Source organism: Monodon monoceros, unplaced genomic scaffold, assembly GCF_005190385.1.
Source record: "Monodon monoceros isolate NGI ecotype Baffin Bay Population unplaced genomic scaffold, NGI_Narwhal_1 Super_Scaffold_12, whole genome shotgun sequence".
In the NCBI taxonomy this organism is placed as follows: Eukaryota; Metazoa; Chordata; class Mammalia; order Artiodactyla; family Monodontidae; genus Monodon; species Monodon monoceros.
In genome coordinates this window covers 36495052-36515372 of record NW_021703768.1, presented here as the reverse complement: position 1 = coordinate 36515372, position 20321 = coordinate 36495052, and the positions used below count along the sequence as shown (strand labels likewise).

General features: G+C 36.2%; 1 protein-coding gene across 1 annotated transcript in view; it reads left to right on the top strand.

Annotated features, from left to right (window-relative positions):
- CUNH5orf34 (chromosome unknown C5orf34 homolog) overlaps positions 1-18029 on the top strand; it is a 33194-nt gene extending 15165 nt beyond the window's left edge. Inside the window, exons 7-13 of the mRNA XM_029215611.1 lie at positions 5413-5504; positions 6683-6752; positions 7412-7582; positions 8010-8104; positions 9455-9553; positions 12560-12600; positions 17686-18029. Coding sequence (XP_029071444.1) covers positions 5413-5504; positions 6683-6752; positions 7412-7582; positions 8010-8104; positions 9455-9553; positions 12560-12600; positions 17686-17879 — 762 coding nt within the window. The 3' untranslated portion in view covers positions 17880-18029. The remainder of the gene's footprint in view (positions 1-5412; positions 5505-6682; positions 6753-7411; positions 7583-8009; positions 8105-9454; positions 9554-12559; positions 12601-17685) is intronic.
- The last annotated feature ends 2292 nt before the right edge of the window (positions 18030-20321 follow it).

Genomic DNA, 20321 nt, shown 5'->3' with positions numbered 1-20321 from the left:
ATATATATATATATATATATATATATATATATATATATATATATATATATATATATGGGAAATTTGACCTTCTATAAAATTTCTTGCTACTACTTCTTAGTCTAGAGAATTAATATAATCTTACTGCCAGCATTGGCACAGTAATTACCAACCACCTTATTTTTTCTGTATTCTCATCCAGTATTCTGTCATCCATTTGCCTAAGCAGTTTGTTTTTAAATCAGAAATTAAATTTCTTCTGTCATAGAACTTATCAATAGGAAACACTGAAACCAGCAATACTATTTGGAATCAGTATACTTCTTTGAATTAATATTTGCATATTAAAAAGCACATTCTTTTCTCTCCACATACAATTGCTTGCATATTTAAAACACCTCTTAACTCCTAAATCTTCATATACAATTAGAGCATTGGACAGGATTGTTCTGTTGTTGAAAACAGTGAAACATAACATGATCTATTTAATATATCAGACCAAAATGTAATCATGTGGAAATTTTGTTAATAGTCTAAATTTGCTTGTTCCCAGTCTGACATTTGAAATCCACCCTTTTATAGGGATTACTATAGTATCACACAGCTTTGCTTCACAGGATGGAACATAATACGTTTTCTTTCTCTATTACAGAGTATTTGAGTGATAAGATTATCATGGTTGCTAGGAAGAAGACTTAAAACTAGAGCAGATTTTTTTTAACTAGGGAAAATTTCAAACATATGCAAAAGCAGAAAGACTAGCGTAACAGACCTTCATGTACCCATTACCCAGCTTGTTCCATCTATACTTCCCACTGCCGCCTCCACTTCCTATTTATTTCTAAGTAAATCCCAAGTATCATTTTATTCATAAATATTTTAGTATATATTAGAGCAGATTCCCTACTGAAGTCTATTTGTAGGAAAGTATTTATTCAATAAATATTAATTGAACATTCATAGGCAGGCACTCTGTTAAGCACTGGGTAAAGATGAAGCATTCTTGCAGTCAAGATTTCACAGTCTAGTAGTCAGTCAGTCAGGCAAACAGGCAAATGAGATGAAAGCATGACCAGTAGTGTGTGTGTGTGTGCGTGTGCACGCACACACATGTGTAGTGCATGAGATGATTCAGTAAACAGGCAAATAGAATGGGTATGCATATACATCCACACTACTGACTGCTATGTATCGAGAGTTCAAAAAACTACAAGGCAAATACAGAACATCTTCCTGGAGCTTCGGTTTTACTCAAAGGTGTCGTGGGGAGGGGGTGATAATTTTTATACTGAAGCAAACATATCACATGTGCTTTGGAGATAAAACAAAACTTCCAGACAAGTTAGTTGTGCCTTTGTGGTGGACTGCTTTGGGCTTTACACACTCAGACCCCAGTGAGCAACACATTCATTCTTCTCTGTCTACTTGAGTGAAAAGATTTAGAAACAATTTGCTTTCTTTTGGGAGTAAAATTGTTTGCTCCTTACTTTAACCCATATTCCAAAATAAATTCCAGGTGGATTAAAGGGCTAAATGTAAGAAACCAAACTTTATATTTATTAAAAGAAAATAGAAGGACAGTGTTTATAGTGTTGTGATAGGGAAGGCCTTCTTAAGTACAATACACAAAACCAGACGGCATAAAGAAAAGTTTGATCAGCTTGAAATTTTTAAATGTATGTTAAATTTTAAATATTTAACTTTTGTTAAATTAGATAAAGTAAAAAAGACAAAGGCCTGGAAGAAAATATTGTACACTATAAATCATTAATAAAAAGACCAGAAAAAAACCTAACAGAAAAATGAGCAAAGGATAAGAATGATTATGCCGTGTAACCCATAGTATTTGAAGACATGTTCAACTTTACTACTTGCATCAAAGAAATGCAGATTAAAATAACAATGATATAATATTTTTCACTCATCAAATTGTCAAAAGGTTGATAATATCTACTGCCAGCAAGGGTATGGGGGAAAGGGGTGCTTTCATAGTGTTAATTGGAGTGTAAATTGATTCAGCCTTCATGAAGGCCAACTTGATAATATCAAGTAAAATTGGCTAGAAATTCTGCTTCTAAGGTATCTATCCTAGAAAACTATGAGCACATATATACAAAGAAGCATGGCCAAGGATGTGGACTGTGGCCTTGTTTGTAGTAGCGAAAAACTGGAAGTAATCTAAATGTTCATCAGTAGAAAATGGTGAAATAAGCTGTGGTGATCAGGTCGTGGGAATGTTGGAAGCAGTTTAAAAGAGTGAGGAAGATGTAGACGCATAGAAAGACAGATATTGAAAGATCTCCAAAATGCTGTTGAGTGAAAGAAAAGTTGCATGAGAAGATGTACAATGATATCTTCTGTGTAAAGAACAAAAAACAAACCCCAAACCCAATTATATTACTGTATATAATACATGTGTAAATGCACAGGGAAAGATCTGGGCAGATAAAAACTAAACTGAAGTGGTTACTTTTGGGGAGGAATCTGGGATTTTGTGAGGGAGGAAGAGTTGGGAGGGACTGAAATCTTATATTTTTGAACTCTTTCCCCCTCCCCAAATGTAGTAATGTATCATTGCTTGTATAATTAAAAATTTAAAGAGGAAAGATTGACAGGGACTGACAGTGTAAGTGCTTCCATAGAGATAAACACTTGGTGCTTTGGGTCCACATAAGGAAGGGTACCTGACCCTGTTTGGGAGGCTCCAGGAAAGCCTTCTGGAGGAAGACATGGCAGGAGGAGTTATGCAAAAGAGGGATGGATGTTAGAGGAGCATATAGCTAAGGGAACACTGTTCTTGCTCAACTCTTTGCATGGCTGGCCTTTTGTCATTAGAATTTCTATTTAAATGCCACCTCCTCAAGGAAGCTTTTCCTGACTATCCAGATTAAAGAAGCTACCCATGACACTCCCTATCAAGGTATCCTCCTCTTTTTTTCTTCTTGGCATTTAGTACTTTGTGACATTTTCATATTGATCAATGTTTGTTTACTAACTAACCCACCTAGAGGTAAGCCTTGTCTTGTTCAACACACTATTTTACTAGTTCATAGAACAGTAGATAAATGTCATCTAACTGGAGGCAAGAGTCTGGGGCCAGTATGGAATGCTGAAGGAAATGAAAATGCTGTGGTAGGCTGTAGTAGACTAAAACAGAGGTAGAATGGTGGGGGAAATGTCCACAGAAGAGATTAGACCAAGTTGAGCCAGTTCATTAATGGAGCATGAGAAACCCTATTGCTTTTGGAGAGCCACTGAAGGATTTAAGTAGGGAAGTGACATCATATTTTTGTTAGGTCTTTTCAGAGGAAGATGAACTGAGATGGGGAAGCAGTGGCACTTCAAGCTGTAGAACCAGTTAGAAGACATGTATAGTAGTGCAGAGAAGGAAGTATGAGGGCCAGGCAGTGGTAATGAGAATGGAAGGATAAGAATGGACCCAAGAAGTATTAAGGAGACAGAACTAATGACTGAACGGGATATTGGGGATGAGGAAGGAGTTGAAAATGATGCCAAGTTATTGAATTAATCAATGAGTGGTGGTACCAGGCACTGGATTAAACCAAAAAAATTTTCAAACCGAAAGTGTATTGATGATGGCATTTTTTCAACTTACCAAGAGATTTCCATAAGAGATTTAAATTCTATTATAGTTCATTCCCATCTGCCTGATAGTAATTGAAAGAAACTCTTAATTTTAAGATGCATCTTTATTTCAGAGAGGTTAAATTGTGAAAAATAAGCATTTTAGAATTGATGAAATTAGGCAGTGGAAAAAGACAAGAACCTTCGAGGGACTCAGTATCCGATAGAGAAGGACATAAATAATTAAGGTGTGATATTTTGAGTGCCTACCATGTGACTTAGCTGAGCAAAACAGATTCAGCCCCTACCTTCACGAAGCTCCATTCTAGCAGAGAAGACCAACATTAAGTATAAAACATTAAATTGAAATTGTAATGGAAACCAAGAAGCAGGAATAGAGGTTTTCTGTGCTTGTAGACATAACTAGGGGATTTCACCTAGCGTATGGGACCTTCTTAATGGCTTCCCTGATGCTGAAGGTAAAGTAGGAGTTAGTCAGACAAAGGGAGGTGATGGAGGGAGGGAGCTGAGTTCTAGGAAGAGGGAATAACATGTAATGATTGACATACCAGAGGTAAATATGAAGTAGGAGGGAGGGAAAAAAATACAGATTTTGAAGGGAAGGTAATTTCATTTTGACATGTTGAAGTTGAAATGTCTATGTGATACCCGGTAGAGATTTAGATATTCAAGTCTACAGTCCAGGATAAAAGAGGAGAGATTATTTTTTGAGTACCATACTATAGACTAAATTCTGTCCCAGTTGCTTTATATATGTATTATTTTATTAATCCTCGGGACAATGTGGATGGTAGGTAGTATCCCCATTTCATAGGTTGTAGGCACTGAGACTTAACACAAGTTTGTATAACCTGCCCATCATTATAGTAGTAAAAGGCACACCTGTGATTTGAATCCAGCTCCGACTTTGAAGCTTATTTTCTCTCACTGATGGTAGAGTATGGGCAACACTCTCTTGTGGTTCAATTCAGACCTCTACTACTACTTAGCCCTCAAGCCTCAGTTTCCTTATCTTAAAAATAGGCATTAGTAGTTCATATCTCTCAGGATTATTTTGAGGAGTAAATGAGATAATCCTTTGTAAACTACGTAGCATAGCACCTAGCACATAGTATCATCTGTTTAATAAATGTTAGTTGTTGCTGTTGTGATATTTATTATGAACACAGTTTTGGACCCTCCTGGGATTACCCAAGAAGAAACGAGAAATCAGAAGAGAAGGCTGGAGACAGAGTCCTGGTAAACACTAGCATGAAAGAGTCTCAGAAAGAGGAAATTCAGAGGGAATAACAAAACAACATTTTTTTCTAATTCAAGAAGTTGAGCTTGTAAATAATAATATTGTCTTACACAAACTAGCAATTGTTCTTCCATTAATAAAATACAACAAAATGATATAGTCATTCAATTAAAATGGTAATTAAAAGTTTTTTAAGCCTATTTAGCCGCCGCCTTCTTTTTTTTTTTTTTTGTCTAAAGGGAAAATGGAGCTTATGGTAGGTTTCCTGTTAATGCACAGAGAAATTAGTTTGTTAATTTGAGTACAGCCAAGATTTAAATTGAGCAGTAAGTTATAGGCTATTAGAATATAATTTTTGAGTAGGATAACTTTTGATAGGAGGAATTCTAGACTTTAAAAAAAAAAGGAAAATGGAAAAGCATCATAAAATACCTTTTAAAGTTACCTTTTATGGGCTGTTGATTAACTTAAAATAACTGCTTGCCTTTTCACTGTATAAATACATATTTTAAGGAAAAAAAATAGCTAAGTAATAATGGCCAAAATTTATTATTGAATCTTTTTTAAAATTTTAAACTAATTTACAGAGAGAAGAGAAAACTTATTCAGTAAATAACCTTCCTCCAGATAGACCAGGAAGTCCATTTTCTGTTTGTTCTCTAATTAAACAGGCAACCAGGTAAGTGCTTCACGTTCAACTGAATCAAGTGTTATGTGTCTGAGAAACCTGATACATTTTCTAGTGGTTTGGATAAGATTAAGAATTGGTGGGTACAGTGGAAATGTCTTTAGTAAAATCTGTCAACTTTTCTGGTCTCATCATTTATAAAATAAAGTGATCACAATGTCATTATAAGAGTACTTCTTGGCAGTTCCCTGGTGGTCCAGTGGCTACCACACTCCCAATGCAGGGGGGCCCAGGTTCGATCCCTGGTCAGGGAACTGGATCCCACGTGTTGCAACTAAGAGTTTGCATGCCACAACTAAAAGATCCTGCATGCCGCAGCTAAAGATCCCACATACCACAACAAAAATCCCTTGTGCCACAACCAAGACCCGGCACAGCCAAATAAATAAATAAAGATTAAAACAACAGCAACAACAAAATCCCAATTATTAAAAAAAAAAAAAAGTACTTCTGGCTTTGAAATTTGAAGTTAAATATGGAGAAACATCCACATATGGCAAGCAACTGCTGGAAGAAAATAAGTGCCTTTTCTCTAGGTAAGTGTGGCATCATTATTGTTCCTTGGAATCAAGTTGAAGATTTGATGATACATTTGAATTTTCATACTTCTTTATTATCCTAGGAGTAATAACGATTTCTGAGAATGAACAGAAGGTGAACTGTAGTTTGGTTCTTTGGTTCATATGTTTTTTAATTCATTAATCAGTCTGTGGCACCGAGAGGAATGAAAGTGGATTGTTGAATTAAATTATTTGTTTTATAAACTTATGTTTAAGCAACTTCTAAAGTAGATTTGAAGGAGCAGAACTGGTCATTTGATTTTCTAGGGACAGTTGATTCATATCCCCACCACTCTTAGACTATGCTAAACCTTTCAGGTGCTGTGAATCTGTCACTTCTTAAAAAGGAGCAAATTCTGAAAATCCTCTCCATTTGGAGTCATTTCATTGCTAAAAATTAGAGGAATAACCTTAATTATGTAAGATTAGCACAAAGGGAAGCAACAGTAGTAGTTCCCTTCTAGGGGCTTAAGGAAGAAAGAGGTCCAAACGTATTATTGTGGAAACGAGTTACTTGCCTAAAATGTTGTATAGCAGTGAGAATGGGTTGCTAGAATTGGAAAATGACATTATTTGCAAATGTTTAAGTAGTATTTTTCTTGTTGACAGAATTCTTCAGCATTGTGCCAAGATGAAGCTTTCTTTAAGCCATAACTATCATATATGCTGCTGGAAAATGGTATCTTAAATTATTTTAAAAGCAAGATATTTTTAATTGCTTTATTATTTGTATACATACATATAAGTTCAAATTACTTTCATCTAAGTCATGTGAGAAAGTCTTTGTAATATTAATACTGGTTTATTTAAAAAATCCATTTAATAGATAAACACTGCAAAACTGGGCTTTTATGTTATACTTTTACTGTATATAGTTTGTTGTTTCTTTTTTCTTAGAGGAGGAGGACAGGGGAATTGATTGGATTTGAAGTATGTGAAAACATAGTTATTTTGAAACATATTACAGTATTCATTCTATTTCCATAACTGTAAAAGTAAATTTTTTTTAATACTGACTTGGAGGAAGTGATTCTCAGACCTTGATTTCTGTATCTATACTGCTTTGATTATAAACCTATATGTTGCTGTAGTTCCTAATCTTTGTCTATTTTCTATGTAAAGTTCAGCAGAATGGTGACTTTCCAAAGGTATTAGTACTTAATCTGCTTACAATAGACTCTTTTGGGTAGCCACTTCTGGAAAAGTCAAAACATCCATAAGGGTTCTACAATATTCAACTTCTGAATGAGAATCTGAAGTTGCCTCGGTGTTCATTAATCATTTCAATCTTATTAGTGGATAACTGTCTTTCTTGCTATTTTTATTTTCTGGTTTTAGGTACCTGGGATAAATGATAGCAATATACTGCCTTTGCTTTTGAGAGAATCGTTCATACCCAACGTGGGAAGATTTCTTGCATACTCTGATGACAAAGTACATGCTGTCTTTTTAGATGGCATTACTCTAACCCTGAATTGGAATTTCAGCTCTCTTATTGAAAAGAGACAGGTAATTATACTTCAGACTGAAATCTATTTTTTGTTTATTTATTTTTAATCTGTGGAAATAGTACAAAGAAAATGAAGTACCACAGTATCTCTATTTTTTGAAGTATAAAATCTGTCAAGAGGCTTTACTGATCTCATTGGATTTCCTAGCAGAAATCAGAAAGGTGTGACAAATCGTCATTTTTATAAAGGTAACTCATTATAGAGAGAGGGACTAGTATTTTTGTTCTTTTGATAATTATCTATATAAGGGTGGTGGTTAAATAATACCCATATCCCATGTAAAACAAAACTTTTAAGTTAGTCAAAATAAAGTTTTAATGGTTCATCTATTTCTTTTTTTTTTTTTACTGAAAATTAATTAAAAAGAAGGTTTTGTTTTTCAGTTCTAGAATACTAAAACTTACCTTTCCCCCTTGCTTCTTAAGGTAAATCGAGGTCTCAATTTAGGTTGGTGTAAGTTAACTTTTCCTGATGGACAAAATCAGTTAATTCAGATTCAACACCCTGGACCATATGAAAGGTACTGGAAAGCAATTAAAAAAATAATTTCATGTTAGTAAACAACTTCCTTTTAGACAGAGAGGAAGCATAAAAACATTATTTAAATGTTGTATATATTTTTAGTTTTTCCATGTGGAAAATGCATAAAGTCATTTCAGCGGGTTTCAGTAGCTGCATTGTTTTTGTTTTTGTTTTTTTGGCCATACCGTGTGGCTTGTGGGATCTTAGTTCCCCGACTGGGGATCGAACTCACGCCCCCTATAGTGGAAGCACAGAGTCTTAACCACTGGACCTCCAGGGAATTCCTCAGCAGGTTTCAGGGTTTACAGTTATATTGGTCTCTAGCATAACTAAATAGATCAGGTCAGCTTTAATCATTTCCATTTGTATTCTAGTGATTTTTCAAAAGAAATGTGTTATAGATATAACTGGCTTGCTGTGGAGGTTGGACTGTGGTCAGCTGTGTTAACCAGTTAACTAATTAATCCCCTAACCAATTTAAACTAAGGCTTACAGCCACAAATAACTAAACGTATGTATTATTTCTGTAAAGTGAAATAAAACAAACTAGCTAACGATTATTCTTAAAATGGAGAAGATTCTTGAAATCAGCTTTTTATGAATATGCTTTTTCTCTTTTGGCTTATGTAATTTGTTATAATAATCATTCTCTTTGTGATGTTCTTGACATGTTAGTGATTTTACTTGAGGATGTTCACAAAACAATTGCTTTTTTTACCTCTTGAATTTATTTTTCTGTTGGGAGTTATTGCATTTTGGTTTAAATGCTCCAACCTTCATTGCTAGTTTGAATAATTTGCCTCAAAAGATAGTGTCTCTTTAGCAAACATTAACTATTTATTTCAGCCAGTCACTCCAAATCATTCACTTTATTGAACTTGATACTTGTTTTGTGTGTTTGATGAGTTATATGTAATTCTGGATGTGTGTGTGTGTGCATTAACAGGTGTGTTCTGGTTGAAATTTTAGAAAGCAAATGCTCACTTAGTCTTGTGTGTAAAGATATTTTCATGATAAAATTTAATGAAATTCATTTTACTTTGAAAAACTAAAAGGAGAATTTAGGTATTAGAACTTTGAATGAAATCCAAGTGTTAACCTGTGTTCTGATTCTTAAATCTCATCTTTATTAATCATATATGTGAGTAAATCATCTTATTCCTGATGAATGAGAAAAACTTGCTTTTTCTTTTTCCAATGAAAACGATTTAAAAATTGCCCTACTTTAGAATTTTTTCTTTATTCTTTTTTCCCAAACTGTCTTAATGATTTTTCCAATTTTTAAATGCTTTTATAAATATTCTACAAGTTCGTTTTTCAAATATCTGTCTTAATGTATTCAATCTAGATATGTGACAACAGTAATATCATGGTGCAGAAGACTGACCCAGACTAGTCAGAAAGAAATGCCTACACATCCTTCATCTTCTGTCCCGGAAGAAAACTGGTATTTGTATTTATTTTAAACTTAATCTGTGTAGAAGAGCCAAGTAATCCTCAAAAATTAAAATGTTAAAAGGTAAACTGACTCTTTTTCCCAAAAAAGCTTTCTCTTAGTTAAATATATTTAACTCCTATGATGTTTTGATAGCTTAAATCTTGAAAATATCTTTAATTGGATATCTCATTTATTACATTTCATCATAGTATATTTCATCTGAAGATTTGAAAACTTCATATCAAAATGGGTGACTCTTTTAGTGTAATTAATTCATCCTGAAAACTTTATGGAAAAATTTAGAGGATATATATTTTTTTATCTTAGTAATATTAAAGGAAATAAAATGTTGACTAACATAACAAGCTTTCAGGAAAAGTTGATTTTTAAATAATTTCTATTATATTAATTGCCTCCCCCAAATTAGTTGATAAATCAACAAATAAAGCAAGATTTCAGTCCCTCCTGTGTGCCTTTCAGTGTGTAGGGGACTAGAACTGGGCTCCGAAGGAATATTTAGGGAAATTAAGACATTTTAGGGAGGAAGCAAGGGCAGAGGTAAAAAAGAGTATTTTGGCTTGTGGAGATAGTAAGAAGTTAGTTTTTATGGAGCAGACACTTACCTGCTTGGGTGTAGTGTGACTCTGATGGATAGGAATAGACCTTGTAATCAATAGAGGAATTCAGACTTTATAGAATTACAAGTTCCTATATGGAAAAATGACAGGAAGAAAGAGCCTTAGGAAGGTTAGTGTCACTGCAAGAGTATAATCTGATTATATTGGAAAAGAAGGATATCAGGAACAATTTAGGAAGCTTTAAATTAAAGTAAGTTGTAAGAGGACTTACCTGGTGGTCCAGGTGTTAAGACTCGGAACTCTCAATGCAGGGGGCCCAGATTGGATCCCTGGTCAGGGAACTAGATCCCACATGCCGTAACTAAGAGCCTACATGCTGCAACTAAAGATCCTGCGTGCCGCAACTAAGACCTGGCACAGCCAAATAAATAAATAAAAAGAATAAAGTAAGCTGTAAGGTGTCTTAGTGCATGGTGAAAAAATATATATACAATAAGCTTGATTCTTATCACCTTTTCCTAAGTTACTTAGAGAAAGAGGTACAATCAAATCAGTAGATGTTATTTGAATATCCAGATATCTTAAGGATTCAGCTTTCCAGGTCCCTCTCTTCAGCTAGTTTGGGAGCAGAAAAGTTGCCTTAATAGCTAGCAAAAAACATAGTTGGGAAGAAAGGGAAATTGTACATGGCTATAAAATTGGTTACTTCATCATTGCTCAGCTGGCAAAGTTTGTAAAATGCTAGCCTTTTTATATGAAAGCTTAGAAGAGGATAACTGTCAAGGCAAACTGAGAAGTGAGGGGGTAAGAGAAGTACAGATTGGTGAAAGCAGCTATGTATGGGTGGAAGCAACGCGGAGCAGAGGGGAGACAGGAATTGAGGAGTGGGGAGGGGAGATACGGCACTTGAACAGCTCCATTCCCCTCCCAAAGCCTAAGACATCTCCACAAGAATCAGATGATTCTTGTTTTCTTGTCAAAGTGAATAGGTTGAAGGGAGAGAAGAGATCGCATAATAAACAGTTACCTAAATTGTATTTCAGCTGTAAACATAATATACAGCTACCTAAATTGTATTTCAATATTTTATTTCCAACTCACCTTATATTATTAGCTTACTCGTTCAAATTTTTAATAGGAATGCTTGTCAAAAAATAGTACAGGAGATATTTTATAAGACGTTGGTTTATCGTATGAGTGGCAGCATTAAAGGTAGTTTGTATGGTTCTGGGTGTACCCAGAAAATGTGTCTCATGTTTAAAAAAGGCAGGGGGAGTGTGTTTTGCAATGATGAAGAGTCGGCGGGTTTTGGAGTAAGTCATATCCAGGTTTTTACCACAGATGCTTAAAATGATGAAAGATCTCTTTTATTCTCCGTTCATAGGCTGGAGTACAAGGAAAGAGTGCAGGCTGATGAGGTGCATGTGGTCCATTGTCTGCCAGTAAAGCAGACAAGTCGTATACCCTATTGTGAGCTGTGAAAAGACTTTTCTAGTGACTTGAATAAAGAGATGTTTTAGCATGAATGTCCTCATTAATTTTGCAGAGCTAGTCCAGTTACACTATTTTCTAGTTGTGTGCCACTGCTCATATTTCATCTAGTGATGAGGGAAAACACAAAGAACACACACATAAGAGGTTCTGCTGGATTTGTGTACATTTAGCCTTCTATCCCACACCAGTTGCCCCAATATCTGTTTCTGTGGAATATGGTAAGGGCTAATGTTCATATATTAACCCTTCAAGTCAAGAAGAGAATGTTTAGTATACTGTGCTTAAGAAAACAATGAAATGGTAGTCTATTCCAGAAGAAATTTAATAGAAAGTAGTTATTATGTTTTGACACCTAATTCAGTCGTATAAAAAGTTGGCCCTGGAGACTGTCCATTCCCTAAGAGTTCCATATAAATGAGGTCTTAACTATATGTGTAAGATCCCTTCTCCTCCAAAGAAACTATCTAGGTATGAAGATCAGAAAATTAAATAGTTGAAGAGAAAGCATTACAAAGAAGTTTATGATTAATTAACATACTCCTGTAGGAATTCAAAGGAGAGAGTATTTCTTTCATAGAAGTGATGAGATTTTAGTAGGTTTTTAAAGTTTTAGTAAACCATGAGGAGGAAAGTAGAAGATATGCCGTGTCAGTACTGAGTTGTAGCAGGAAGGCTCATTACCTTCAGACCTCAATACTTAATTCAAAAGTCCTGGAGGTGGAGGACTTTTATTCACTTGCCTTACTCATGAAAGGCACTCAGTAAGCATCAGTTGAGTCAAGGTGATTTGTTGCTAAATAAAGCCAATATAAAGAGAATTCTTAACCTCTAGGTTCTTATGTCAAAAATTCTAACCTTTATGAAAAAAAAATTAAGTATGCTCATTTGAAATATTGTGGATATAAAAGAATCAGACAACTAGCATGAGGTTTTTTTTGCACAGGTCTGTGGCTTCTGAACTTGAAAAGATACAGAAGTTTAACTGTATCCTTTAAACAGAATGTATTGTCCTGCATAATTTCTCTCTTTCCATTGTAGGCTTAATTCATGACTCTGTACTTTATATTAATCCATACTTATATATTACAGAGCTTTATTGAATAATATTTAAGATTGTAATTTAAGATGTATCTTGTCTATAGGAGGTACATCATGTTAGCATTTGTACTTTTCATTGGGTTTAACTCAGCAAAGGACAGTGAACTGGGGTCAAGATGTCCTATGGAGACTTTCACACTTATATAATTATATTCTAAATTATAACTGAGAACTGTCTCTGACTTCTTTCTTTTTTAAAATTTGTAGGATTTTTATATACTATTATTTGTAAAAAATTTCAGCTTTATTGAGGTATAATTGAAAAAATTATAAGATACTTAAATAGTATATCATAGTGACCTGACACACATACACATTGTGAAAGGATCACCCTATCTTGTTAATTAACACATATATCACTTCACATATCTATCTTCCTCCTCTCCTCTACCTCACCAACCCTCCCGGGGTAGGTGGTAGTGAGAACATCAGATTTCTACCCTCCTAACAAACCTCAGTCATACAACACAGTGCTATCAGCTACAGTCACCATGTTATACATTAGATCCTCAGACCTTATTCATCTTATAGCTGAAAGTTCATATGCTTTTACCAACCTCTCCCTCTTTCCCCACCCGCAGCCCCTGGCAACTATCAGTCTACATTCTGTTTCCATGAGTTTGACTTTTTAAAAAATTCCACATATGAGTGACACCATGTATTTGTCTTTCTCTGTCTAGCTTAGTTCACTTAGCAAAATGCCGTCAAGGTCCATCCGTGTTGTTGCAAATGTCAGAATTTCGTTCTTTCTCACGGCTGAGTAGTATTCCATTGTGTGTATGTATATGTACCACATCTTCTTTATCCATTCATCCAACAGTGGACACTTAGGTTGTCTCCATATCTTGGCTATTGTGAAAAATGCTGCAGTGAACAAAAGAGTACAGCTGTCTCTTCAATAGACTGTTTTCATTTCTATTTTTTTGTTTTTGTTTTTGTTTTTTTTGCGGAACATGGGCCTCTCACTGTTGTGGCCTCTCCCGTTGCGGAGCACAGGCTCCAGACGCGCAGGCTTAGTGGCCATGGCTCACGGGCCCAGCTGCTCCGCGGCATGTGGGATCTTCCCGGACCGGGGCACGAACCCATGTCCCCTGCATCGGCAGGTGGACTCTCAACCACTGCGCCACCAGGGAAGCCCCGACTGTTTTCATTTCTTTTGGATATATACCCAGAAGTAAGATTGCTGGATCATATGGTAGTTCTATTTGTAAATTTTTGAGGAAACTTCCATACTGTTTTCCACAGTGGCTGTACTAATTTATATTTCTACCAAGGTACACAAGGGTTCTCTTTTCTCCATATCTTTACCAACACTTGTTATGTCTTATCTTTTTGATGATAGCCATTCTAACAGGTGTGAGGTGATATCTCATTGGTTTTGATTTGCATTTCCCATGATGATTAGTGATGTTGAGCACCTTTTCATGTACCTGTTGGCCATCTGTATGTCTTTGGAAAAGTACCTATTCAGTTCCTCTGCTCATTTTTTAATTGTTTTTTTTTTTTTTTTTTTTGCTATTGAGTTGTATGAGTTGTTTGAATATCTTGGATATTAACCTCTTATCAGAAATATAATTTGCAATATTTTCTTCCATTCCATAGGTTGCCTTTTCATTTTGTTGAAGGTGTCCTTTGCTGTGCAAGAGCTTTTTAGTTTGACAAGTACCGCTTGTTTATTTTTGCTTTTGTTTTCTTTGCTTTTGGTGTCAAAAAGTCATTGCCAAGACTGATGTCAAGGAGTTTATTACACCCTATGTTTTCTTCTAGGGGTTTTATGGTCTCAGGTCTTACATTCAAGTCTTTAATCCGTTTTGAGTTGATTTTTGTGTATGGTGTAAGGTAGAGGTCCAGTTTTCCCAACATCGTTTATTGAAGAGTCTATCCTTTCTCCATTGTATATTTTTGACTGTTTGTTGTAAATTAATTGACCATTACAGACATACGTGACTTTATTTCTGGACTTTTTATTCTGTTCCATTGATCTATATTTCTGGTTTTTGCCAATGTCATACTGTTTTGATTACCATAGTTTGAAATCAGAAAACTTCCAGCGTTGTTCTTTCTCAAGTTTGCTTTGGCTATTTGAGGTATTTTTTGGTTCCATACAAATTTCAGTACTGTTTGTTCTATTTCTGTGAAAAATGCCATTAGAATTTTGTATTGTTCAATACATTGAATATTGTATTGAATCTGTAGATTGCTTTGTGTAGTATGGACATTTTAACAATATTAATTCTTCCAATTCATGAGTACAGAATATCTTTCCATTTATTTGTGTCTTATTCTGTTTCATCTAATGTCTTATAGTTTTCAATGTACAGATCTTTAACCTTTTTGCTTAAATTTATTCCTAGGTATTTTATTCTTTTTGATGTAATTGTAAATGGAATTGTTTTCCTAATTTCTTTTTCTGATAATTCATTATTTATTTTTATAAATTTATTTTATTTATTTATTTATTTTTGGCTGTATTGGGTCTTCGTTGCTGTGCGCAGGCTTTCTCTAGTTGTGTCAAGCGGGGGCTGCTCTTTGTTGTGGTGTGCGGGCTTCTCACTGCAGTGGCTTCTCTTGTTGCAGAGCATGGGCTCTAGGCACACAGGCTTCAGTAGTTGTGGCACGTGTACTCAGTAGTTGTGGTTCATGGGCTCTAGAGCTCAGGCTCAGTAGTTGTGGGACACGGGCTTAGTTGCTCCACAGCCTGTGAGATCTTCCCGAACCAGGGCTCAAACCCATGTACCCTGCATTGGCAGGCAGATTCTTAACCACTGCGCCACCAGGGAAGCCCAGGTAATTCATTATTAATGTATAGAAATGCAGCTTATTTTTTTATATTGATTTTATATCCTGCAACTTTACTAAATTTATTAGTTCTACCAGGTTTTTGGTGGAGACTTTAGCAGAGTCTATATATAATATCATATCATCTGCAAATAGAGACAGCTTTACTTCTTCCCTTCTGATTTGTATGCCTTTTATTTCTTCTTTTTTTTTTTGTCTAATTGCTCTGGCTGGGACTTCCAGTACTATATTGAATAAAAGGGGTTGAGAGTGAGCATTACTGTCTTATTTCTTATTTTAGAAGAAAAGCTTTCAGCTTTTCACTGTTGAATATGATATTAGTTGTAGGCTAATCATATATAGCCTTTATTATGTTCAGGTATGTTCCCTCTATACCCAGTTTGTTGAGTGTTTTTCTGCATCTATTGACATATGATTTCTATCCTTCATTTTGTTAATGTGGTGTACCACATTAATTTTCATATGTTTAACCATCCTTGTATCCCTAGAATAAATCCCACTTGATCATGGTGTATGACCATTTTAATATATTGTTGAATTTGGTTTGCTAATGTTTTGTTGAGGACTTTTGCATCTATGTTCATCAGAGATACTGGCCTGTAATTTTCTTTTCTTGTAGTGTCTTTATCTGGTTCTGGTTGTCAGGGTAACCGTGGCCTCGTAAAATTAGTTTTGAGGTATATTCTCTCCTCTTCCATTTTTTGGAAGAGTTTGAGAAGGATTGGTATTAATTCTTGTTTAAATATTTAGTAGAATTCACCAGTGAAACCATTTGTGTTGGGAGGTATTTGATTACTGATTCAATTTCCTTACTAGTAATCAGCCTGGATTCAGTATGTTTCTAGGAATCTATCCGTTTCTTTTAGGTTGTCCAATATCTTGGCCTATAATTGTTCATAGTAGTCTCTTATGATCCTTTGTATTGTGTGGTATTGGTTGTGATTTCTCTTCTTTCATTTCTAATTTTATTTGTTTGAGTTTTCTTTTTTCTTGATAAGTCTAGCTAAAGGTTTGTCTATTTTATCTTTGCAAAAAAAACCCAGCTCTTTGTTTCACTGACATTTTCTTTTGTGTATAAGCTCCTTCCAGGGAGATAGCAGCAACCTTGAGTAGGCCAGAGAAAGAATGTGGAGATATCATCTGCCAGCCTCCTGAGTCTCCAGGGAGGATCACATTCAGCCCCTAGGCACATGCTAAATTAGAAGCTTTTAAAACATGCAGATAGGCATACCTCAGGCAGCAGCTTTTAAAGTATGCAAATAGCCCTCTTTGAGGGAAAGACTGGGAGATGGGTGTTTCTGTCTGCTCAGAACTAGGAGTTTTAGGGGCCTGTCCCACACTTAGGAGTCTTAAAAGTTGGAGCATTAGATCTTGGGGCAAACTGTTTACTCCTCAGGGAGAAGCTGGGAATTGTGAGTTCCCCCCTATTGTGCTAAGGGTGGGGCTTATAGTGAAAGTGTGTCTCAACCTTTCTTACCCATTTAATTGTGGATATATTCTTATTCACTCAGTGTATAGGAGTCACTCGGGTAGTTCCTGTATTTCTGACAGCGAGAATTTCTCCATGTGTAGCTGTAGATTCAGTGTCACATTTGTGGGAGGAGGTGAGTTCAGGAACCTCCTACATCACCAGCTTGGACTGGACTCTTACTTCTTTTTCTTATTAAACCTTTTGTTCTGTACATTCCTATCCCACTCATCTAAATTTCTTTTATCCTGTTATTTTTCCATAATCCTATTCAAATAATAAAGTAGCTCTGCAACAGAGGACAGATTCTTTTCACTTTAGATGTTTTAAGTTAAAAATACCCTACACAGATTGTTTGTATTCCTCTCACCCCTACTTTGGTTCCCTTTTATTCCCATATCACTTCTTCATTTAAAGAAATGTTACTGAGGTTTTAATTCTTTTATTTCCTCCCTGTCACCAAACTTCCATCCAAATACAGACATACATACTCTCTTTTCCTTTCCCCCTCTTATAGTCCTAACTAGTCTCTTCATCTATAAGGGATAGACTTGATAAATTCTGAAGTCCCAACTGTATTGTGAATCCAAGAGATCTTCCTCCCAATGGAGAAATAATATTTTAATATGAAGGCTAGGCTTTCTGAATTAAAAACAATTGTAATGAAAAATATGGGGAAAAAGCTCCTTAACTAAGCAACTTAGTATTATTGGAGAACAGTGGTGTCCTAAGCCAGATTTCTAACAAGAAAAATGAACAGTCTTTGGATCACTGTAAACCAAAATCTTCAGAAAACTTGCTAAAAGAAGTTAATGAAAAGAGTGTATCAGTGGCATTGAAAAAAACCTCTGAAATCCTTCAGGATATTGACTGTCTTCTATCAAACTCTAAAAGGTGAAATATGGAATTATTATAATATATTATTAAACCTTGAGGATGTTATTTCAAGCGACTGGTAGAAAATTACTAGAAAGCCAAGAAATTATATATATGACTTCTGTACAATGATTTTATGAGAAATGACATTTAACTTTGGAGGTATTTTACCTAACTTGTAAATTTTAAAATATGTATTTTATTAATAAAGAACTATTTTAAAAATTTGAACAATTTCTTATCTCAGATTTGAGAAAAAATTTTATAAAACTGTAGTTGCTGTTTTGTCTTGTGGAGCATTCACTATTAATCAACTTTCTTTCATTTTACTTATGCAGAATTGTGTACATTGATCATTTGCTATTTAGTCTCTCTACTCCAAGTATTTTTCAGTAGAACCATGAAAAGAGAATTAGATCTTAAATAAACAAAACGAAAAACCTTAATGTGGGCAATATTGCTTCAAGCTAAGAATCGAGCACTTTAGCTAAGACTAAATTTTATCTGGACTATCTCATGTACCAGATATTTTCATTTGTTTTGAACATCTCCAAAGATTTATGCTACAAAGTGTATGAAACCAAAAGAGGAATGAGCTCACCAAAAGTGCTATGTATTACACCTGTCTCTTGGGAAAGAACAAAACCATACATCTAAAAAGACTTCAAGACTATACCAGACATAATCAGAAATGTTCAAATTAACTTACGATTTCTTGAAAAGACCAGTCTCTTCACATAAAAGAGAAGAAGCAACAGAGGAAACAACGAGAAAAATAGAGAGCAAAGCAAGCAGAGTGTAGTAGGTTAGGAGAGGTAATGTAAGCAATTTGAATGGGCACAATGCTCTCTTTAGCTCACAGTGGGCTCCCTGCCACCTTCAGGTCTCAGCACAAATATCCCTGCCTCAGAGGGGCCTCCCCCAGTTACTATTACATCACCATGTTTACTTCCTTTAGAGCACATATTTCAGTCATTCAACTTCTTTGTGGTCTATATCGTCCGCTAGAACTTGAGCTCCGTAAAGTTATTTTATAGTCTTATTACCAAGCATAGTGCCTGGCATATTGAGAGCGCTCAGTATGTATTGTGTAATGAACAGTTCCTTTGGGCAGCAGACTGTCCACAGAGAAAATAACTAAGTTGTTTTGGTTGCAGGAAACCACCTATGTTGTCCCTAAATAACTCCAGAAAGCCTAGACTATAAGAAATGCACCCATGCTGCCATAAGGGTAATGCCAAACTGTTACTGCATTCAGACAGAAATATTTGTTCTTAACATGACTAAAAGCACCCAATATTGTGGTTAATGTGTTCAGTAATATTTTTAATAAGCTTTTAAGCTGTGCAGGTAAAATATGTATAATTTCCTCCCTCAGTTGAGTCTTTCCCGTTGGCTAAGAACCAAGAGTGTGACAAGCAATGAAAAGTTCTGTAACAGAAACTCAGCCACACTTTAAGGTTCCGTGAAAGACCTAGAAGTTTGCTTGAGATAGAAGATTCGGATTCTCTATGGTCTCCTTCAACTATGTACTTAATATAATCCCATTGCCGCCCCTGCATTACATCCAACACTTGTTTTGAAAAACCAGGTAGGAAGGAGAAAGAAATTTTCCTCTTTGAGCCCCCGCTTTTCGCCCAGTGCTTACTAGAGCCACATGTCAAGCTCGATGTCTCCTTGGTGCTCACAGAGCAGCCACCACTCCGAGGCAGGGAGTCGGGATGGGAACAGGCCACAGACCCGCTAAACAAGCTGCACCTTGTCCGTCCAGTTAATCAGAGTCAAGCCACCCTTTATGTTGTCTCTTTTTCCGACTCTTGGGCATTCAGTAGTCATGATTAAGCGTTCTAGCCTTCTCACTGCTGTCCACAAGAAACAGCTGCCCCCAACGTATACCGCACAGCGCCAAAGAGTAATTATCAAGAGCTCCCCAAGGGGGCGGTGGAGCGCCACAGAGGAGCGTAAGGTCCGCAAAGTCGCCCGGTCTTGCGGAGTGAAAAACTCTCTCCTACGCCCACCCTAAAGGATCCCATGCAGGAAGTCGGAAACACCTCTACATCTCCGGGACAGCCGGCGGCACCTCTGGGCAGAAGCCCGCGCGTCCCATTTTCGGTGAGGTTAATTCGCGTCCCCGGCTTCCCGCCGCCGCGTGGGTGCGCTGTGGACGGCGCCGGCTAAGCCGAGAATGAATCCTCAGGGTCGAGAGAGGGGAACCAACAAGGCACTCTTCACTTCCCACCCGTCGTCCCAAATGTGTCCTTTTGGGGAGCACGACGGTAGGGGAACTCGAGGTACCCAACCCCTCGGCTTAAGAGCCCTCAAGCCGCGTTCCCGGCCGCTTACAGTGGAACCAGTACCCCGGCGTCCTATCGGCCTGCGGGCTAGAGCCGCTCAGGCCCGCGGCCGGCGTCTCTATGGTACCGACGGAAGCGGGTGTAGAGGGGCGGAGCCGTCGTTCGCGCGG